The 23940-nt window shown below is 38.8% G+C and overlaps 1 protein-coding gene across 1 annotated transcript in view; it reads left to right on the forward strand.

Annotated features, from left to right (window-relative positions):
• Window positions 1-16347: 16347 nt before the first annotated feature.
• LOC117402429 (cAMP-specific 3',5'-cyclic phosphodiesterase 7B-like) overlaps window positions 16348-23940 on the forward strand; it is a 92278-nt gene continuing 84685 nt past the window's right edge. Inside the window, exon 1 of the mRNA XM_034003557.3 lies at window positions 16348-16648. Coding sequence (XP_033859448.3) covers window positions 16628-16648 — 21 coding nt within the window. The 5' untranslated portion in view covers window positions 16348-16627. The remainder of the gene's footprint in view (window positions 16649-23940) is intronic.

Below are 23940 nucleotides of genomic sequence, written 5' to 3' on the forward strand. Positions count from 1 at the left end.
TTTTTGTCACTTGAGTTTGGTCCATTTTATTTATTTATATCACTTTATGTTATTTATTGTTACTTTATTGTCACCAGTTTAAATCGAGGCAATCTACCAAATAATGCTATTATCATACTGAATAAATCGGTACTTTTTGTATATTACTGTATTTAATAAATTCACGAGGCAGGAGCCAGGTCTGCATAAGGGACTACTAGAATAAAGACATGGTTCTTGTGACTTAGTAACAGAATAGGCGTTTCCCCTTGACTACTCGGAGAACCGCCCTCCCTGGGTTGAGACCGAACCGATCGACCTCCAAGGCCGGGAAGCGAGGATTTCCCCCAAGGGGAAAGTAAGGAAGGATAGGAGGACAAACCAAGGTCTCCCTGGATTACTGAGTCTAGTCGAGAGAGGTCAGACTCGACTGACGCTCCGAGGCTGCATAGAGAGCCTCGCGATCTAAGCAGGGAGAACAAAAGTGCTGGAAAAGAGAATAAGAAATAAACACATAAAGAGGGCCAGGGCTCTGATTAATTACAACAAATTATATATATATATATATATATATATATATATATATATATATATATATATATATATATATATAATATAAAAAATCTCAATTTTTTTTTTTTTTAATACTAACTAATTAAACCCCTCGAGAGGAAAAAACCCGCCTTTGTGGGAGGAAACCGGGTGGAGAGATAGCCCCCACTCCAGGCATGCTAGCAATACTTTATTTAGTGGAATAATATCAAGGAGAGAAGAGCAAATTAATAATATGAACAATAGATAGAAAAATAAGATAGATTTCTCTGTCAAAATGGGCCTCAAAGATAGGCTGCAACGACAACAGGGAATACTTCAAGTAAGCCTGTGGATTTAAGCTGAGGAGGAAGATTTTTTTATTTCTGGAGGCCAGACATCTGAGAAGCCGACAAGAGAAACCTGAGTTCTAGGAGCGAATCAGCTGGAGGGGCTGTCATTTAGATGAAAGAGGGCAGATGGAATGTGAATGAGCATCGCCACAGAAACTGCACAGATGTAAAAAAAAACAAAAAACGGCATCCTTTGGAAATGCAGAACGAAGAATTGGAATTATTGTACAGCTGACCGCCCCTGTAATATTTGATGGGTCTTCCATGAGAATATTTGCTTGTTGAAAAAGCAGGCTGAGCTGAAGAATGAATAGGAGAAACTGCAGATGCACGATTCCTAAAAAAAGGAGTGTTGTCGAGAGCAGGGGGAGAATAATTTGAGGCTGATGAGGAGACTGAAGAGGAGGCTGCTTTTGGACACAAAGAGGTGGAATGGGCTGTGGAAGCACAAACTCTGAAAGCATTAGCACGGAGACCACTGAGGAATCTATTAAAAGAGATCGTGATCAGGTTGAGACCAGTCAATCAGTGTATTGACCAATGCTAACCGAGATGCTGCTTTGTCTGAAAAAGCTTTACGATACTCATCGAAAAACGCTGCAACGATGTTAACCCTTTGGGTAGTGAGTTCTAAAATGCCCTGCCAGTTTTTCTTCTGCATGCGTTTGATTATTACGAGTACAGCATACAAATAAGCTGAAAGCTACATGTTTATATGTAATGAATACTGACAAAATACAAACAAAAGATAAATGTGTTGATTACAATGAATTAAATAACTATTTACACGTATCACATTGACAAATCTCGATACATTTTGTTAGTAGGCCTATTAGCAGTTTATTTACATCACTATGAAAAGATGTAAACAAATAATTACCGTAAATAAATAAAACAAATAAATATACTTTATTTTGTCATAGGGAAAGGTTTTGTCTAAAATATAACAGGTAGACAATAAACTATAAACAACAGGGTGGAACAACCACAACTATGCATCCTAACAAAAAAAAAAGGGCGAGATGAATAAATCATATCCGGGTAAACAGGTTGTGGGGGCGGAGGGAGTGAGAGTGTCTAATGCTTCAGCGTATGATACTCCTTGAAGCATGGAGCAATGCACAGAGCTGTGTTGCACTCCATGCACGTAAATCGTGTATCCTTCCTCTGCCTGGGCCTACGAGTGGTGTGGATACAGACGTGACACCTGCGCTGTATACGACTGCCCTTTGCTGTTTGGGGTATGGGATGTGGAAAATGTTGGTCAGTGATCCTTGTTGGGTTGTCTAAGCTTGGGTGACTTGAATGACTTCCGCGGTGTGTGGTGGTTTTCTACCAGCTGCGAGACATTGTTAACATTTTTTGACTAGGTTTTTTGTATGTAATTCAGCCAATATCTGGCAGAGGGCGCAAGAGACCACTAAATGGTGTTACAGAAACCTAGTGTTACAATATCATGTTATTAGGAGTTTTGTAGGCTCAATAACAGCTTTGTCGCAGTGGTTCGGGGCTTCCTGGGCAATCACAAGGCCGAAAACTATGTGGAGCTGGTTGAGACTCTGGTGAAGAACTACGGCAGAATGGGCTGTAGGATGTCCCTCAAAGTCCATATCCTTGATGCTCATCTTGATAAATTCAAGGAGAACATGGGAGCGTACTCGGAGGAGCAAGGCGAGTGCTTCCACCAGAATATACTGGACTTTGAACGCCGCTACCAAGGACAGTATAACGAGAACATGATGGGAGACTACATTTGGGGGCTGATTCGTGAAAGTGATTTACAGTATAATCGTAAATCTCGAAAAACTACTCACTTCTAAATCTTTTGTAGTCATTTTTGTATTACTTTAGTATAAATACATGTTAATTTGGATTCATATGTTGTTTTTTTCTGACTTTATGTGAACGAAAAGACACAAATTCGCCCGTTTTCTCATTGGAAATAGGTAAATTTCAAAATATCACTGTCCTGGTCACAAAAGCAAAGTTTGTGGGGAATAATAGCCATTTTATATACTTTTGAGGCATAAGCAATTAGGAAATAACACTTACTACCCAGGAACAAAAATTGTGTTACATAGTGTAATTCAAGTTTAAATTTGCAGAACGTACTGGTACATTCGTACGCCCCAGGGACCAGAGAGCAGCGAATATACCAGTACGTTCACACTACTCAAAGGGTTAAATAAATGAGTCCAGTTCTTGTCGTCGGTGAGCATAAACTTCACAAAGGATATCGCGAAAAACAGAAAATGCAAGCAAAAATTCTCCAAGAGTGAGTTTTTTACACAGCCGAGGATCCTGAGATTTTAGAGTAACAGACAGCTCTCCACAGTCAACTACCCTGTGATCCACAACACTACCGTTGTTGCCATTGATGAGGAAGTAATGGCTGCTGGTTCCAAGCGAGTGATCCTGCTATCTAGTGCATCCAGACGATCAGATACTGTAGAAATTGTGGTGGAAAGAGGATGAATGAGTTGCTTGATATTGTTAAAAATCTGATAGCGCAAATCAGAGGAAGGATCAGATGAAATTGAAAACTGAGGGATTGTATTTGCTGAATCGGACGCGAGTAAAGCTTGCAATGTAGCAGGGGCAGAGCTTGAACTGACTAGTTTGGATCTCTGCTTTGACTTTTGAGGAGGAAAGACAGGCTCGGCCGATATGGATTTGCAATATGAAACAAATAAAGCAGCCAGATCGCTCCCTGCTTCAATGGGCAATCCTTTTTTGAAAAGAGCTTTCCCAAGTTTGTCGATGGGCCAGTCTAGATAGCGTGGCGAAGAGGAATGGCTGCAGGCACAGCTGTATAAGCAGCGGCTGAAGCAGCAGCAGCAGCATTGTCAAATGAAGGAGAAACAGGATGGGCAGATTTCTTTGAAAGATTTTTCCAGTGGATTATTTGTTGAAGGAAGACAGCCAGAAGGAGAGAAATTCTTCATCTGAGTCAGATGAAAACGAAAGCTGCCTTGGGTAAGTAGTCGAGTACAGTGAGCTAGTAGTGTGAGCGCCATGGTATGTCCTAAAACAGGATCTGCAATGAAAAGGTTTCTGGTGAAAATCATTTTTTGTGAAACGGGCCCCAGGGCTATAAATGTGTTATTCAACAATTGCATATCATAGTTTAATTTAGATTTTTTTTTTTTTAAATATGCTAGTATTATAAGTAAACTTATCATGTCTATTTCTTCTACAGGCTATTTGTACAAAAGAACATATTCCAGAGAGTGAAGTGGGGCATGCGATCTTGTGAGGCCTATCTAAACAATTAGTGGCACTGTTTCAAGGATTGCTGTTGTAACAGGTCTTTATAAGAGCTAAATTTATGTTAATAATTTGACTACGCCACCTTGTGTTTATTGAGGGCAAGGACCTCGAGTGGTTGGTTCCCGCACAAACTCTTTTATCCAGGAAAAGCCCAGCAATCATGCACCAAAAGTAATCTTTACAAGTTTTTGTTAGTAATAATTGTTTTTAAAAATCTCAAGCATATTAACAATAATGTAAACCATATGACAATGCCACCTTCAGTTCACAGTCTATAACAATTGTCTAGTATATTTAGGGATTATACAATAAAACACATTTTAAATCTATCAGTTTCTTGTAGTGAAGTTAATTAAACTAATTACAACAGATTATATTATTGCAGTTTGTATGAAATACTTGCATCTGTCAGTTTCTTGTAGTAAAGTTATTTAACCACTTTACAGCAGATCTGTTCTTTTTTTGATGTATACAGAGTGGACAACAACGTCAGCAATTAAATGGTCTTGTTACAAACTAGACTACATTTGTAAGGTGCACAGTACAAATTCCTCACAATCTATTTAAAAGAAATATATAAAACAGCTGCATGCACGCAAGAATAAAATAAAATGTAACAAATTAAACACAAAGGATTCCTTGCTGCAGGAGCGGGACAGCTATCAAGTAAACCGCACAACGTTAACAATAAACTGACAGGCTCACTGACCGGGGAACCCCAACACGCTATACCACGTGTTGGTAATGATACACTCACAGTCAAACACAGCCTTCCCTGGTGTGCTACAAGAAGTTATACAGTCTCTCCACCTTCCAGCTCCAGTCTGCAGCAAGGAATCTCCTTTACAGGTCAGGGTCTCCCTATCACAATATTCTTCCGCATTTATAAAGGCAGTCGATAATTGGCAGGGCGGGGCGCTCGAGTAGCAAGTCACTGGCAAGCAGAGCAGTGGAACGGGAGACGCGGTTGCTAAGCAACAGGAGGTGTGCGTTGGGCAGAGACAGTCCTTCGTATAATTCCATAGAGGAAAGAGAGAAAGTAGTTTAGGGGCCAGTGAAAGCAAATACATCAAACCACACTCGTGATGAAAAATAATAATAATAAAGTGCTGTACAACAAAACACACATTTGTATAAATAATCAATACACACAATACACATTTATCAAAAATAATATGAGACACACAATACACACGTGAATTATAATAAAATAATAAGACCCTACTACACTGTCATCAGTCTTTAGCTTTACCCCAAATAACGGACAAAGATAAATGGACTGCACTTTAGCAAAGATGCCCCTCAGATATTTTGGATAGTGATATGGTTTTCCTATTACACAATACATTTAACAAGAACTGGTAGCTTCAGGCTTGTTTGATATGTCTATGCCTTTTTCAACTTTAGTCATTTGCCTTTGGATTTGGTTTATTAAAGATACTACTGCAGTTGTTTTTAACTGTGGCAATATTCAAGCCAGAAAGCACTTCATGGAACTATATTACATGGAATTATATAATCAATCTACGCTGAGAAAGGATCCTTGAGGAGGTTTAGAAGCATTTAAACTAGAAAGTAAGTGGGGAGAAAACAAAAAAGAAGGGAGACCACATCAAAACAAGGGCAACAACTCAGGTAAGACAGCCATTAAATGTATTTATCTAAATGCTAGAAGTCTCAGAAACAAAATGTTAGAACTTGAAGCTACTGCACTAACAAGTAACTACGATGTAATAGGTGTTACAGAAACTTGGTTGTCTGAGAGTGATGGAGACGAATATAATATTAGTGGGTATACACTGTATAGAAAGACAGGCAGGACAGAAGAGGCAGAGGGGTAGCGCTATACATAAGAAATAGTCTTGAAGCCCAAGTGTTAAATCTGGACGAAGAAAACAACGCCGAATCAATATGGGTCAGAATAATGGACAAAAATTCGAAGGGCATAATAATAGGAGCATGCTATGGACCGCCAAACTCAGGTGCCGAGCAAAATAATCTGTTATACAATGACATTAGAAATGAGTGTAGCAAAGGAGAAACCATACTAATAGGGATTTCAACTTCCCTCATAAAAAAATGGGAAAACCTGGTGGGGAGCACGAAGGACGAAATTGAAATGGTGGAAATGACAAATGACTGCTTCCTAACGCAATTTGTCAATTTGTCAAATAACAAAGACAGAATAACTGAAACAGAGGTCAGAGAACCATTGGCAAACTTAGACCACAACATGGTCTCATTTGAAGTGATTTTTAAAACCCAAAAAGTAAAGACTAAGCTAAGGTTTACAATTTTAGAAAAGCAAACTATGAAGGTATGAAAAAGAGACTAACAGAAGTAGATTGGAGTAAAATAGAGAAAACATCCACAGAAAAAGTATAGCTGTTTTTTTTTTTTAAATGTAGTACTAGAGGCGCAAAACAATTACATCCCAAAAGTAGACAAATCTAAATCTAAAACAAAATGGCCAAAATGGTTTAATAGATCAATTTAAAAAAATATTCAGTGAAAAAAGGCACTTTACAGAGCGTTTAAAAGGGACCAGAAACAAAGTACACAGAAAGAGTACTTGGAACTGCAAACGCAAGTCAAAAAGGAAGTTAGAAAGACCAAGAGAGAGATAGAAATGAACATTGCTAAGGAAGCTAAAAACAATTCCAAAATGTTTTTCCAATATTATAACAGCAAGAGAACATTCAAAGAGGAGGTTAAATATCTAAGAGATACAAATGGCAAAATCATAGACAAAGAAGAAATAACAGCAAATATATTAAATGATTATTTTTCACAAGTTTTTACAAAGGAGGATACAGACAAACATGCCCCACATGTCGACCTGTTCCTATAGAGTTTTAAATAACTTTAGCATGACAGAGGCAGAAGTGTTAAAGGGACTATGATCTCTTAAAATAAACATATCCCCTGGGCAGGATGAGATCCTCCCAATAGTACTCAAAGAAATGAAAGAAGTTATTTACAAAGTGCTAACCAAGATCATGCAACAGTCTCTTGACACAGGGGTTGTACCGACAGACTGGAGAATTGCAAACATAATACCGATCCACAAAACCGAACCAGGTAACTACAGACCAATAAGCCTGACTTCTATTATATGTAAACTTATGGAAACTATAATAAGATCCAAAATGGAAAATTACCTATATGGTAACAGTATCCTGGGAGACAATCAGCATGGTTTTAGAAAAGGGAGATCGTGTCTAACTAACCTGCTTGATTTTTTTGAGGATGCAACAACGACAATGGATAATTGCAAAACATATGACATGGTTTATTTAGATTTCCAGAAAGCTTTTGACAAAGTCCTGCATAAAAGATTAATCCTCAAACTAAACACAGTAGGGATTCAAGGAAATGCATGCACATGGATTAGGGAGTGGTTAACATGTAGAAAACAGAAAGTACTGATTAGAGGAGAAACCTCAAAATGGAGCGAGGTAACCAGTGGTGTACCGCAGGAATCAGTATTAGGTCTTCTGCTATTCCTAATCTACATTAATGATTTAGATTCTAGTGGGGGATGGAGGGGGGTGATGCTGGGATGCCAGAATCACTGTCGAGCCCTCTTGAGGTGTCGTGGGCTAGTCAATGAAACACAGAGGATGGAAGGTGCCCACTTGAAGACCCCAGAGATGTACCCTACTTAGCTCAATCCAGACGGTTGTCATGCTGATGCACTGGGGAGACTGCACTGTGGATGATCCCCGGAACCAGCATAGCAGCCGTTGTGTGTGCTGATGCGCTAGGGAGGCAAAATAAGCTGATCCCTGGAGCCAGCATTACACTTCAGCCATCAACACCAGGCAGAAGGATATCTACATCATCATATGGAAGGAAACACAAATGGATGGAGACACAGATGGATCACATTAGTTTACTGTAAAGCTACGCCTTAGTTGGTGCTTATCTTGGTGAGAGCCGAGTTCAAATCAGCATGAAGTTTTAACATCTACTCTCATGTAATGGAAATCATGTAGACAACACAAAAATAGGAGGAGTGGCAAACACTGTTGCAGCAGCAAAGGTCATTCAAAATGATCTAGACAGCATTCAGAACTAGGCAGACACATGGCAAATGACATTTAATAGAGAAAAGTGTAAGGTACTGCACACAGGCAATAAAAATGTGCATTATAAATATCATATGGGAGATAATGAAATTGAATAAGGAATCTATGAAAAAGACCTAGGAGTTTATGTTGACTCAGAAATGTCTTCATCTAGACAATGTGGGGAAGCTATAAGAAAGGCCAACAAGATGCTTGGATATATATTGTGATTGTGAAAAATGTTGAATTTAAATCAAGGGACATAATGTTAAAACTTTACAATGCATTAGTAAGACCTCATCTAGAACATTGTGTTCAGTTCTGGTCACCTCGTTACAAAAAGGATATTGCTGCTCTAGAAAGAGTGCAAAGAAGAGTGACCAGAATTATCCCGGGTTTAAAACGTATGTCGTATTCAGACAGGCTAAAATAATTGAATCTATTCAGTCTTGAACAAAGAAGACTATGCTGTGATCTGATTCATGCATTCAAAATTCTAAAAAGGTATTGACAATGTCGACCCAGGGGACTTTTTCAACCTGAAAAAAGAAACAAGGACCAGGGGTCACAAATGGAGATTAGATAAAGGGGCATTCAGAACAGAAAATAGGAGACACTTTTTTACACAGAGAATTGAGGGTCTGGAACCAACTCCCCAGTAATGTTGTTGAAGCTGACACCCTGTGATCCTTCAAGAAGTTGTTTGATGAGATTCTGGGATCAATAAGCTACTAACAACCAAAACGAGCAAGATGGGCCGAATGGCCTCCTCTCGTTTGTAAATGTTCTTATTATGTTCTTATGTTCTTATGTTATTTAAGAACCCTTCTTATTGTTGCACATACATACATACCTACTAGAGTTACAGCGAACACATTTGTCTAGAATCCAAACTGCCTTGACCCACGTTTTGGCACTTAAAGTTCTCAGGCTTTTGGCTTGTGTCTATAACGCTAACCTCCAGTACATGTAAGATTATAGCAGTTACATATTAGTATAATTACTTAAATTAAACATTACCAAGATTTCTTTCAAAAACTTGATTTGTTTATTATGTTAAGAAGAATAAATGGGTTTTCCTTATCCCCTGAGAGAGTACCAAACAAGATCAGTATGGATGTGAATTCTAAGTGTGTGCAGCTTCGCACAAGGGTCCAGAGCAATACTCACAGGACTGTGATATTGAGTAATTCATTTTACGATCACTTTGGTTTGTTTTAACATAACCTCCTGACAAATGATGGCTCTTGTTTCTACATTTGTTTTAAAAATCTTATCTGCCTGGCAATTAAGTAAAATAATACAAACATTACTGCCACTATAGTGTAAACACAGCTCCCAAATTGCTTAATGGTTATAGAGTGAGGAATTATTGCAAACCTTTTTTTGCGATGGATCATGTTAGAATCACAGGAAAGGGGTCTATCTATCCTTTGTTGTCCTATATCTATCTAACCAGTTTTGAAAGTATCCTGTTCAGACTTGGTAAGTGGAACAAGAAGGTTGTCTCCTAGAGTTTGGAGATGGTTTGGAGATGGGCTTTGGCTCAGTCTACAATCACAAAGTGATGTAGCCTGTTAAAAAGAAAAAGATTAAACGTAGCGCAGTTGTGTAGCGTTTATAATACAGGGAACTCCAGAAAAGTTCAATCACAGCAACTGGACAAAGGTGTCTAGCCTGGACTGCGTGCAGTCACACAACCAGGGCAGTGCATAGTCTACAGTGGAGTGGAGCACCATCTACAAGCAAAGGGCATTGAGGCACCAAGTACTGTGTCGCGTGTTCCAAGCACCGAGGCACTATGTGCACCGAGGCACCGAAGTACCAAGGGCTGAGCATGCACTGAGGTACCGAAGCACCGGGGGGTAGCTAATGCAGCGGTGCCTACCCAACCGCGTGTAGTCATCCTACTGGTCAGTGCGAAGCATGCACCAGGGGAGAAACACAGGCCGAAGCACCATGTGCACGGAGCGCCATGCGCACAGAGCACTGAGGCGCTAGCGCACCAAAGCAGCCAACAAGGTCTACTCGACAGCTGTGAACGACAGCCGGCAGAGTCACTCAATGATGGGGCTGCAAGCTGAGCCCCGGCGGAGGAACGGTGTTCTCCCTGAAGGTGTAGGCAGAAAGACAACACAAGCACACACCAATACTGCACAGGCAGTCACACTCATACGACGGACAGCCGAGAAAAGACAACCTGCGACACAAGCGAAGCAGACCGTAAGAAGGAAAGAGACACTCAAAATGGAGCCGCTGATTCCATGAGAGTGGCAAGCCGGCCCTCAGCACGAATGCAAGGGAATTGCAGTTGACTCAGAAGAGCTCTTTTCGAAAAACACACTCTGGTTAGTGACACCTTACTGTAGGTGAGAGGCAAAAGAGGAAATGAGCTCCACGGAACGACTACTTTTTCCCTCGGCAGGCGGAACCGAGGACATCATTCCACGAAGGGGCCTATCGGCAGCTCTGATATAAAACACTCAGCGAATACCTCGCTAAGGCAGGCATATCCCCAAACTACTGGTTGGTGGTCGTCTTCGAATTGAAAGGGAACCACAATCTCTGTTTTTTTCTTGTCAACAGTCCCTATGGCAACTGACATATGAAGGGAGCTGAGAATAATTACATTCTTTCTTGGCTTGCACTTGTAAACAGTTAACGTAGCACAGTTATTGTGTTTCAAAATTGTACTGGAGTACAGCTGTGGTTGCATGTTTTGTGCAGATGGTGGAAGCTCTCTTCTTGCTTTGTTCACTGTTCAAACCAAGCTGTTTTTTTTTTTCTTCAACTGTTTTGCCAATCATCATTTTGTATCCTATGTGCCTCTGCTACAGTACAGCGCTGAATGTGGTGTAGCATTCGCATATCAATCAACAAATGAAATGCACTGAGTGCTATCAGTGTTGCGGCGTGGGACCTGAGGTTTCAGTCAAAACATTTTGTGCAGTCTTCCCACAGCGTCAACACCAGGATTTATAATTTCCTAAATAGTGCTATCCTTCCCAGTCTCCTGAATGCCTGTTCGTGCTGGCAATGCAGTTGGAGTCGCTGTCCTTGGTACTGCTGCAGGTGAAGTGGTTGGCATGGCTGACATGCCTGCAGCTGCCACAGGAGACGATACAGACAAAGCAGCTGGCACTGCAGAGGTACCCTCAGTGGGGGTAGAGATAACAACAGGCTTGTATATAAGAAAAATGAATATTGTAGGTTATATTCAAAATAAAAACATGTATTGTGAGAGGCAGTCAAAATGACTGCTTTAGCGGTTCTAGGTTATTTTCGTGATCCTGCCTTTCAAACACTGTCAGAGCATTTAATATATGTATTTAGGAAAAGTCATAAACGGACAACCGCATAACTTTCAGACACGCAGAGTAATTTAAATTTGAATACCTCAAACCGTCAAAATGACTGCCGTGGCGGTTCTAGCGTTAAAGAATTTGTAAAGAAACTTTGTAAAGCTTAATTTGAAATGCAATGTTGTAAACAAAGTTTAACCCTTACAAAAATCTACTGCAATAGTACTGTATTTTTTTATGAGGTACAAGGGAACATTTTACTAGAGATCGTCTTAATGAGGTTTTGCTTCTAAATCCTTTATAAAAACTGAAATAATCACGTTGATTTTGCTGCCTTTTATTAACAGTGGAATTCATTGTAACCTTTATGTTTGGTTCAGGGGGCAGGAACTCCTCCCCTGTTATGCTCTGCCACAATATCAATTAACCACCCTATTTAAACCCTGGGTTGCACCCTTATTCTTTGTCTTGCTTTTTCGTTTGCGTATTGCCATGCAGCTCTGCAGACCCCTACATTTCAATCCCCTTGGAAGATTATCAATTTAGCAATAAAATGGTTACTCACCGCTGCACTTTTCTTTCTTTTCGGACTCGGATGGTGACTACATTTCTATCCACACAAAATAATTCTCAAAGAAATCTGTTCATCCTACTGCTTCTCCTCTATCCGACAACGTTGGACTCTTCTCCATTGCCACGGCTGAACCTGCTGCCTCCTTTAAAAAAAAAAGAGAGAAATTTCAATTCCAGCAGGGAGCAATAAGATCTCTTTATTTACTTTGTACTGCCAATCCATCTCAGCCAATCCTTTTTCCTTACATCAGTTCAACAAACCAGGCTTGTCAGAGGATGCTCCTCCTCTGCTGTGCAGGCTCCACGAGCTCTCAATTCAACTGCCTGTCATTCAGCTCCACAGGCAGCTGTTTTACCTGATCCTGCCGCTTCTTCAGATTCTTTATCTGAATTGCGTCTCCAAATATTCAATGATATCAAACATCTCATTCAACCTCTCAATGCTACTGTTTCTTCAGCCTCTGACCACCTGGATCTGCTTCATAACAGGATTACTCGCTTGGAGCCCCCCTCCCTCAGCATTAGTCACTCCAACAGTGTCCGTCACTTCCACCTATTCAGCCGTGCCCACCTCCGCTGCTGACCTGTCATTCTTCACACTTGCGACTGCTAGAGCTGGCTCCTCCTCTGCTTCAGTGGTTCACAGGCACTCTTGCCACTCAAATCAGATGCAATATTATTGAAGGTAAAAATGTTTACTTTCCTTTAAATGCCTGTCAATCCTCCTTATCACTTCTACTCTCATCCCTGTCTTATCTGAGACTTTCCAAAACCATCCTGATTGTAATTTTGTTTCCTATCTTATTTCCAAGCTTTCTGATGGATTTTCAAGGGCTTCATGGAGGGCCCTTTCCCTCCCTTCCCTTCCCTTCCCTCAATTACGAATCAGTCGCCACTGGAAAAATTTCAGGCAAGAAGTGCCCCACCATTGACCTCTCTGCCACACTCGGTTCTTCCATCAGCAGCATCAATTCACTCATTCCTTTGGACCAGTTTTCTCTTCACTATATCACCATTTCTGATGCTATCCATTAAATCACCCAGACAGGGATCCTGGATAGCCAAAGCAGACATTTCTGATGCTTTGAAAGTCATTCTTAAACACCCTTTTCTCAGTCATGTCATTCAATCCTTCCAGATCAACCACACCATTTCAAAACAGGACCTTCTTTTCACTCCTGGCACGTTTCAATTTCACCACTTGCATCATTCCTCAAGACATGACCTTCATATCTCGTCTCCTAGCTCTCTACAAGTCAAAAATCTCAGCACCTACATCGATATATCATCAGAAGCGCAGAAAGACATCAGGATGTGGTCCTCCCTCCTGCAGCACTGGAACGGCCTTTCTCTGTTTACGATGACTTTATTTCTGCCCCCACACCCGTTTACTTCATACTGACGTTTCCTTCATTGATTTCGGCAGTGTGTTCCTTAAACAATGGTCCTCCAGTGCTGGGCCTCTGGAAATCCAATTTCTTCCCCCACAACATAAATCCACAGCCCTCCTCAAGCTATTTCCTATTGTCGTCGTAGTCTATCTTTGGAGCCTATTGTGGTAGAAAATAAAACATCTTATTCTTCTGTGACAATCAGTCCACCGTACATATTATTAATAAAGGTCATTCTTCTTCTGCCCTCGTCATGCAACTCCTCCTTCGGCTCACTGGAATTCATTTACCAATAACTTAATTTGCAAGCCCGACACCTTCCTGGTATCACTAATAACACTGCCGTTGCTCTTTCTCGCCTACAGATCTCCTGGCTCAAGACGTCTAGTTCCCTCAGCTCATCTTTTCCCCCTGCATGTTCCTCCACTCAGCGATCAGATATTCAACTAAATTCTTCCCTTCACAATCTCCTCAATTCTGCTCAATATTATATGGCCACTGTCCTCACTCCATCCACCCACTTCTCCAACGCAAACGGCTGGTCTGCCTTCATGACCTTCTGCAAGCAAAATCAGATCTCCTCTTCACCCTTTAACCAGGATTTAATTCAGTCTTTCCTTTTTCATGCAAAAGGCAAGCTGCACCTCTCCCTGGGAACTCTCAAATCTTAGATAGCTGGCATTCAATACCACTATATATTTCTTCCCCTCCTCTCGTCTAACCCTGCTATTCGCCGTCTCCTTGGGGGGGATGGCAAAGAGTGCCCCTCCTCTTTCTTACTCTTTCACTTCATCACAATCTTCCACCTAGGCTGTTTTTCACCTTTTAACAATAGTCATGGAATCTCTTTGCCTTTCTGCCTTCTTCGGTTTTCTCAGCTGTTCTGAAATTGCTGTCCCCTCTCCGTCCAGTTTTTCCCTCCCTGGACATTCTTGCAACCTCTCTCTTGTCCCAACTCTCACTTTCCTCTTCACATCTCCAAAACAGACCAACTCTGCCAGGGTCAATTTGTGCAGCTCTGTAAATTCAACTCTCCTCTTTGCCCTTATTCCTCCCTGTCCCACTATCTTTCCTGTCGTAACCCCTCCAACCCCTCTGATCCTCGATTCATCAACATTAGCCGTGTTATCAAAATATTAAACTGTTTTTCTACTCATCTTTCCTCTCTCATTTCTAAAGCTGGTCCCTCAATTCTATTCAATAAAATGGGGCGCTGGTCTTCCATTCACATACATTCATTCTTCTCTCCCTGATATCTATTTGGTGCAACAGAATATTGCTGGTATGCCCCGAGTGGGGGCCATCTCTTTGCCAGGACCACCAAAAGTTTCCTCCTACAGGGAGGGTTTTCCACTCCGCTGAGCAGTGAGATTAGCTCTTAATATAACAATAAATAAATAAATATTATTGTATTAATGTATTACTGATTATTGAATTATTGATTATTGTATTATTAATTGTTACTAATTAACCTCTAACTTTACTAACTTCTTCTTTGCATTGGTGGCGCAGTTATGGGTAGCCGGGGGGTCCTCCTTTGGGGGCAAGTATAGCTCACTTCCCAACCTTCGAGGCCCAGCTGCACTGGCCTTGTCCTCTGCCAGTAAGGTTCTCCGCAAGCCAGAGGGCACCCCTGGCCAAATCTATCCTCACTCTAGGTTCCCCTTAGTGGAAATAGAGCTTGCTTCCCAGCCTTGGAGGCCTCTGCGAAGACGGCTCTCCGTGAGCCAAGGGGAAATCCTGTCCTCTTTCTAAAGTCACAAGCACAAAATTCCTATTTAAATTCCCAAGGTTTTACTCCACAGATCCCTTGCTCCTGTTCTGTGAACTAAATATGAACACAAGATGATGGTTACTGTAGGTTGCCTGATGAATAGAGGTAGCTGATGAATAGATGTGGGAACTGGAAGTGCCCGAAAATTTATTTTTGACACAAGTTTTACTTCGAAAAATGTGTTATGCATGTTTTGATATGTTTTTTCTTCTTTGTGCAATTTTTTGTTATGAAAGTAAATTATTAGTTTTGAGGAAAGCATACATGTTTGGTCTTTACAAAAAAATGGGGGGATTGTGCCATTTGCGTTCCACCTTTCAAGTGGTATTGTAATGGCATTATCAGGCAAATGGGAGTCATGACTGCCTTGTTCCACTGTATAAAGTGTCAGCTTACATAAGGAGGAGCACTGTATTAAACACAACGACTAAGCTCCCACTGCAAAAGGATAGGCTATTGACTATGAGAAAAAAAATAAATTAACTTTGCATAATTATTTTTTCTAATATTGTAAGTCTTATTTTTCACTTGATATATATTGTAAATTATCATTAGGTTAACTTTTAACAAACTACAAAAGCAGGTTGAAAAGGGCATTTTGTGAATATGGACCTCAGTATTTACATATTGCAAGGCTGGGTCAAGTTATAATGAAAAAGAACAATATGTTTTCTTAATCCAGCTAAAGCAGTATTTTGGCATATAGCCCATTTGGCTTTGTTCACCAATTCATCTTAATAACACAGGACACTGTCTGTACCTTGCCACAAAAATAAGACCAATATCACAAGCACTGAAATGCAATCCTTGTTCTCCTGAGAAGGAAATGTCACTGCACACTGCAACTTTAAGGGCAAGAGAAAGTCTCCTTGAATCACTGGCACATTCTTCTCATAGTAGCTCTTTTAAATTAATAGCAGATGCTGGGGAAAAAATAAGCCCTTTGACGTCACTATGAGGAAGCATAAACAGAAGGCTGTCCACTCCACCAGGCCTGGCAGCTTTGAAGCCGATTGGTCTGTCTCTTCTTGCCTCTAGTGACTGACAAACACCTCCCCAGTGGTGCTGGCCCTCTATGACCTGCTCAGTCTGTCAGTGCAGCCAAGGCATTCAGTCAAACATCTAAGCAGGCAGGCATGTGGACTGCAACAATCTAATACAGCTCCATGCTACTAGCGCAGCCCGAGGGGAAGAGAGAGAAATAAATAATAAAAAGAAAGACAAACTAGAAAGCAAGAACAAGAGAAATTGCACTCTTCTAGACTCAGCTATTTAATTACACTGGATGTGCTGGATTTTGCAGAGCAAGTCTTCTTCATGTGCAAGCAGCGCCACTCAGAGATTTCAAGGCATTTACAGGTCACAGATCTGCCACTATGGTTAAATGTCTTGTTTAATGGTTGAGGTATGTACTAAAACCTTAAGGCTGCATTCCAAAATAAAAGGTGGGGGGAGGTGGGAAACTGAAAATATAAACTGTTTTAATTATTTTGTATGTTTTTGCTCTGTGTTGTTGCGGACAGTTATTTTTGGTTGCTTTTTTATTTGTAGTTTCCTTCCTTTGCTGTTCCACTTTTAACCCATTGGGTGGGTGAGTTGTTGCAGTTGGCCACTCAGGTGAAGCTTAACAAAAGTGTTCTGTTGAGTAGAGTCATGAATAAATGATATAGAATGATATAGACAGGTTGACAAACACAGTTACTGTGAAAGTGTAAAATTGTGGTGAACGTGTGTTTATAGGGTCTTGTTTTTTGTTTCAGGTTTTATGTACGCTTTCACAAAATTTGCACATGGAAATTTGGATAACATTGTCAATTAAAACCTCTATACATCTTTCCACTTGCAGATTGCTTAAATCTGATGAAGTCTCGATGACTGTGTCCATGAAGTGTCTTAAATGACCCATGATGAAGTTTTCTAAGTTGATACTATAGGGGTTACAATGTCATTTCCACATTTTTTTTTCTGAAGGGAGAAACAACAAAAAAGTTAGAAAACTACAAATGAACAAAAATGTAATTGAATGAGTATACTTAGAATAAGCTATTCCTTACTAATGTTGAAACATAAGCAGGTGTTTATTTTAGGGCTGCCAATTAATTGCAGTTAACTCTAACATGTTCATTTCGCAGCTCCTGTCTTGACCCTCTTAGCAACCATAATTCAATCCCTGATGCACCATTTTAATAATATACTGTAGCGCATGCAACACAATTAGTGCAGTTGGTGTTTGCATAGAAATTTAGTCATATACTGCATTATGCTGCAAAGTACTAAAAGTGAAGGACTTGTAAATGGGAAGTTTATTTTAAAAAAAAAACTTTATAACGTATCTACTGTCAAACTGAAACTTTCAGTATCACAAATGTAGGCTTCATCTAATCTGAAGTACCACCTGTGTACTAAACACGCTTCTCGAAATACACTTTCTAGCAACAACACAACAACAAATGAAACCCGTCAGTTTCAACAGAGTATACTTTTAGAAATTCAGGATCTCCACATGACCATGAATCAAGTATGATAATATAACCTATATATATATATATATATATATATATATATATATATATATATATATATATATATATAGATAGATAGATAGATATATATGGACTGTTTTAAAATAAGTAGGCTTTCATTTAGATGTACTGTAGTTGGTTTTGTTGGTATATTTTCAACAGAAGATTTTAATTCAGAACGATATGATTCTGAAAATATCACTTGCCAAAAGAGACAACACGTGGGCTGTAATCCAGTACATACTGTACTTTTAAATCCAGTATGTATTGTAACAGTATGTAAAATTCACCATTAACGACCCAACAGCAAAATTAAATCAAAATGTACCCATGCACAAACTGTGTAAAACCTAAAAGGAAATGCAATTTAGCAAAACATTAAAAAAACAGTTTCCAGAATTAGAATGGAATAAAAAGTCAGTATTCAAAATTGCAGAATATAGAGCTCAATAAGGCCCTAATGTCACAGTTCACTTGCAAATGAAGATGCACAAAATTAACTAAAGATCACAGATTTTTTTTTTTTTAATTCATCAGTGTCTAAAACTGTTTAATGATTAACTGTTTAACATTACCATAGCTTGTCTCATTCACTTTGTTTTTACTGCATTTTTGCGATGTGAAATTGGAGGAAGTGATGTGTAACTGCACAACTGATTTAGCATGAGAACAAAAAAAATGCAGGCTGTGATGGATAATCAACTAAATTAGGAGGTGGTGGTTAAAGAAAAGAGCTTTTCTCAGCTACTGTGACCCTGAATAAGTCATTTAAGCTCTTTGTGCTCCGTTGTTGTGACTGTGCAGCTGATGCATAGTTCACACACCCTAGTCTCTGTAAGTCGCCTTGGATAAAGGCATCTGCTAAATAAACAAATAATAATAATAATAATAATAAATTGTAACATTTGTATCAGAAAACTGGAGTTGGAAATCATGTGTGACAGGCAAGTGCATTCATTTGTTACATGTATAATGGGAAATGATTTGTTTCTTAATACAAGGACGGTAAACACAACTGTCGTATATTCGAGTGCTGACTGTATATACTATATGACTATATTTAATAGTAATTACAATTAAGGAGACTATAAATGCTTTGTTTTATTTAGACAATTTAAAGTTATTAATAAAAGAGAATACTTTTGTATTTTAAACAGCGATGAAAAACATCAGTAAAAGATACCTTTTTAAAGGAAAATGATAAGAAAATATACAGTATAATTTGAAATGCATTAAGATGAGTAATAAACTGACTCCATTGTGATTGAGCAGTTGGTTCAAACAATTGAACAGCAAATGCTGGAGTCTTTCTGTATAATTCTGTGTAAATAAATATAAAACTATAAAGAAGGGGCAACAATGTTAATCGAGAAATAGGACAACAGGGTTTTTTATGCTGGATTATTTTTTTTTTTAGATAATAATAATAATAATAATAATAATAATAATAATAATAATAATAATAATAATAATAATAATAATAATAGAACAATACAAATGTCACTTATATAGCGCTCTTCATGCAAGCATTCTAGGACACTTTACAAAACAAATATAAAAAAGCCTGTGTCTAATATATAATCCAGCTACAAATAAACAGACCCAAACAAATACGTTTTCAAACACGATTTAAAAGACTCAATTGTGCTAACATTCCTGATTTGAATTGGGAGCAAGTTCCAAAGACAAGGGGCATTATAACTAAACGGCCTGGCTCTGACAGAGTTCAAACGCATTTTAGGGACTGTCAGAAGATTAGCGTTTTCCGATCTCAGGGAACAGCCAGAGACACGTGGGGTCAGCAGATCTTGAAGATAAGAAGGTAATAATAATAATAATAATAATAATAATAATAATAATAATAATAATAATAATAATAATAAATTGATGCAGTAATTGTATGAATTAAATATGCGATTAAAACTAATATTAACTAAGATTACTAATTGTAATTGTGAGATTAATCATGATCCATTTTTTTCATTGCTTGACAGCCCTAGTTTTATTCTTCTTTCAGAAGAAATAGTGCATGTTATAATTGAAAATATGGACCTTATTCATAAAATATTAGCATTCCAGCAAATAAATACATGGTAGCCCAAGTGGCACCAATCATGCTCACCTTACTGGTATTGTACGTTTCACAATATTGGCTTTGAACTTAAAAAATGCGACTTGAGTTTACTGCAGTTGAAAATTAATGTTTCCTGCTATTGTAATGTGTCTGTTTCATGAGTTGGAAAAAAAGACTCCCACTGAATCATCTGCTTTATGTACACATTTAGCTTTCACATTGTATTTTTACATTTTTAGGATACTTTGACTGACTTGGGTTTGAACTTTAGAATTTAAATACAAACCTGTGACTTGGTTCAACACTGTCAAGTCAGTTATTTTTTTCTTAGTAAGGAACTGTTCCATTACCAGAATTACTATTTACAAAATGGAATACACACTTAGAAGCTGGTATATGATGGTGTGACAGGGTTGCGTCACTGGCAAGGCTTGTTACCGTCAGGGGAGAGACTCAGATCCAAGAAGCTGCAGTTTAAGTGCTATTGCTCACTTTTAATAACAAAACTAACAAACAAAAACTCACTAACAAACAAAAAAATTAACAGTCACAAAGGCCAAAACAAAAGGTTCACACAAAATACTACTGTACCTTCGCCCTACAGCACAGCACAGCACAGCACAGCACAGCACAGCACAGCACAGCACTCCTTCACCAACCTTAACACCAATGATTTGCCCTTTTTATACACCTGTGGCTGGAGCCTAATTAATCATCAAATATTCCATTATGTCCCCAGCCACATTCCCACATGTGTTCTGGAAGGGAGGAATTTAACCCCTCCCTGCCACCCCGATATTCCCCACACACACCCACACATTACACCGGCAGGGCTTCCACTCTGCCACTGATGGTGACAGACCATTAGACTTACGACAGCTTTTAATTGCTGTTCAAATGTCTGTGCTATGTCTTGTGGTTGACAGGTCCTGAGCTGAGTTCCTGAACTGTGGACTGTTCTGTATACAGTAGTTAAAAGGAAGCAGTTAAGATTAACCTAGATGCAGACCCCACTATGAACGTAAATACAATTTTCCATTGGTGTTCACAGACAATCTGTGACAGTACATCCATAATGGTAATGCAACTCCAGCACGATTCCATTTTCTTAAAGACTACTGTATATTAAAATACTTTTACAGTTCCATCCACACACAGCCCTGATGCACTAATATATACACCACCCACTCGATATATTGCGAGGTCCGCGATATAGCGAGAGACCCATAGAAAAACAAATAGGCTAACAAATAAATACTGTACAACCACTCCCTCGTTTTATCGGGTGCGTCAGGGTCCAGTATAAATCCTCTACGCAACCTGCTTTTTCTCATTTTTCGTATAAAAAGCAGCACACCGTTTTAATTCGTACAGCGGAGGGTAATTGCTTCTCATCAACTTCAGTCTCCAATTAATTTCCCGAGTCTTCCTCTCCTTTCTCAAATGCACAAACCTGCTGCATTTAAATACTGTAATCCATTCTCAACAACAAAATAGGAGGCTTGTTCCAGGGAGCTGATGTCACTGCCTTGTGGCTTTTGCTAGTGCATTGCTGCCACACGTGAACACCTCGTTGGCTAAAATAAAAAAACGCTTCAGCAAGTAGATTACAGTATTTCATTTGCTTTGTGTTATTGTGCAATAAGTGTATATATGATAACAGTACGATATTAATGCTTTGTTTTGAATTGTTTTTTATATTGTTGTTTTTTAATTCTAAGTGCCTATGTATACTGCAGCTAAGGCATACACAGTTAGACAGTAAAAATGAGGAGCCAGTTCCATGACCGCGATATATATCCGAATCTGCAGTATAGCGAGGGGCGATATAACGAGGTGTGGGTGTACTATAAAAGATACACACATATTGTATTGCATTTTGGAAATGGAGATTTTATTTGAAATATTGAAGAATTGTGCAACATATATCAGGAAGAGCAAATAGATTAAAGACTAAGCTGTAAAATGTTACCTAATAATGTTTTTTTTAAGGTTTTCCAGATACTATAAAACACACATAAAAAGAACAAACATATTTTCTGGGAACAGCAGAAAAGCATGAATGATAAAGTACAGTGTTATGTTGTGCTACAGTAGGTTTGCTGCATGTGCCAAATGAAAAAACAAGGACTTGGTGTACTGCAAATACGAACCACAAACCTTCTTTCATGATGCTGAATAAAAAACATCCCAAGCAAGTAAAGTTTGATATCACTTCTCCAGATAACTTCCAAAGCAACCAAGCAGTCTGATGCTGGCAAGAACCTTATGAGTTCCCCTTTCTTATAGTACCTTTTTGTCTGTTTTTGAATATTGTATTTAAGGCAGATGGCAGTTGCCCCTCCTGTATGTATGTTGTTGTTGTTGTTGTTGTTGTTGTTGTTGTTGATGTTTTTCTTGCAATTCAGTAGCTAGAAATGTCTGGAATTTGGGCACACATTAAAGGGTACATAAGGACCTTTTTATTTTATTGTGTTACATGTTCCCATGTGTTCCTACAACTGTTTACATAAGGTGTGTGTATTGTTTTCATTTTTTTTTTTTTTACATTTTGACCACTACTTTAAACTTTGCATTCCCTGCCTCAGATGGCTTCCCATGTACCCGCATGGACCTCTCAGAACTACATTTCCCATCATCCTCTTGCTGATATATGTAACTGAGATGGATTTACCAGTGAGCAGGAGGATGATGTGAAATGTAGTTCTGAGAGGTCCATGCGGGTACATGGGAAAGCCATATTGAGGCAGGGAATGCAATTTAAAAGTTTAAAAAATGTTAATAAATAAATAAATAAATAAAACAATACATACACCTTACATAAACCGTTGTTGCAACACATGGGAACATATAACACAATAAAATTAAAATGTCCTTATGTACCCTTTAAATTCTGTTTCAATCAAATTTGCTTCAATTTTTTTCCATATAAAAAAGGTAATTGCGTTTGTCAGATCTTTTATTTAACATCATGTAATCAAAGAAACTACAAAATGATATTGTAAAAGTGTACCAGACGCCATAATAGTAGTACAGTATTTCATGTTAGATTTCGAAATGTCACATTTTTCAATTTGTCATAAAGTATATGTAAAACTACAAAGTGGTATATAATTCAATATGTTACCGTAACATTATTCAGTAGATTTCATTCGACTTTATGAAACAAAATTAGTTAATTCTAGGGTAATGTACTTTTGGCCATAGCTATAGATTGAGGTTTTATTATTACAAAATATAATATTTACATTTTTTTTTTCTATGGAACCAAATGTAAGGTTTCATATGCTCTGTCATATTGCGTAATGCTTATTTCTAAGCAAGAGATTTACTTAGTCTTAGGGTTGATCGGTACACCAGCACTCCTGTTTAAATAACAGAGAGTGTTTGTTTGATAAACAGTAAAAAGGCAAGCTATGACTATGTCTCTGGGAAGTAAAGTATTTCAGACTCCATTGACTGTAATCAAATTATGATATTGTTGTTATTAAAATGTAATCTATGCTCAAAACTTGTAGTAGCCAGGATGCAAAGATGTACATATATGACAGTTATATTTCAGGAATATATTTCTCAAAAAACACTCCACGTGGACTCAGGCACAGCCCAAAATAAACAAACTATCCAATCACAGGGGTAGGGGTAAAGAGAAAGGTAGAAAAGCACGAGCGTGACATTCAAACAGTGCTCCCGACACAAAATCCAAGGCTCTTGACACAAACAAGTCTCTGAACTTTGATCTGAAGACACAGTCTGCGACCAGCTTGTACAGAGATATTTTCAGACACTCTAATATGAGATAACTACTCTAGTGTTTGCCTTGGTATGGGAGTCCGCTGCATAAGACGTCTAAAATCCTAAAAGTACTTGTAATCAAATCTCTAACTTAGCCCCGATTGATCACCGGAGAAAGAGTTGGATGAACATTTGAAGTCGACAGAGACTGATATATATTCAATCTACTGAACTAGCAGTGCCTCATTTTTCATGTGGAATATCCCAGACATAACCGGACGAAGACTGCACATCTTGTGGAGGATTTGCTGTTTCAGTGGAATACCTAAATAGTTAATGACTCTTGTTTTGCAAAGACATTTCTTT

Source organism: Acipenser ruthenus, chromosome 5, assembly GCF_902713425.1.
Source record: "Acipenser ruthenus chromosome 5, fAciRut3.2 maternal haplotype, whole genome shotgun sequence".
Lineage (NCBI taxonomy): Eukaryota > Metazoa > Chordata > Actinopteri > Acipenseriformes > Acipenseridae > Acipenser > Acipenser ruthenus.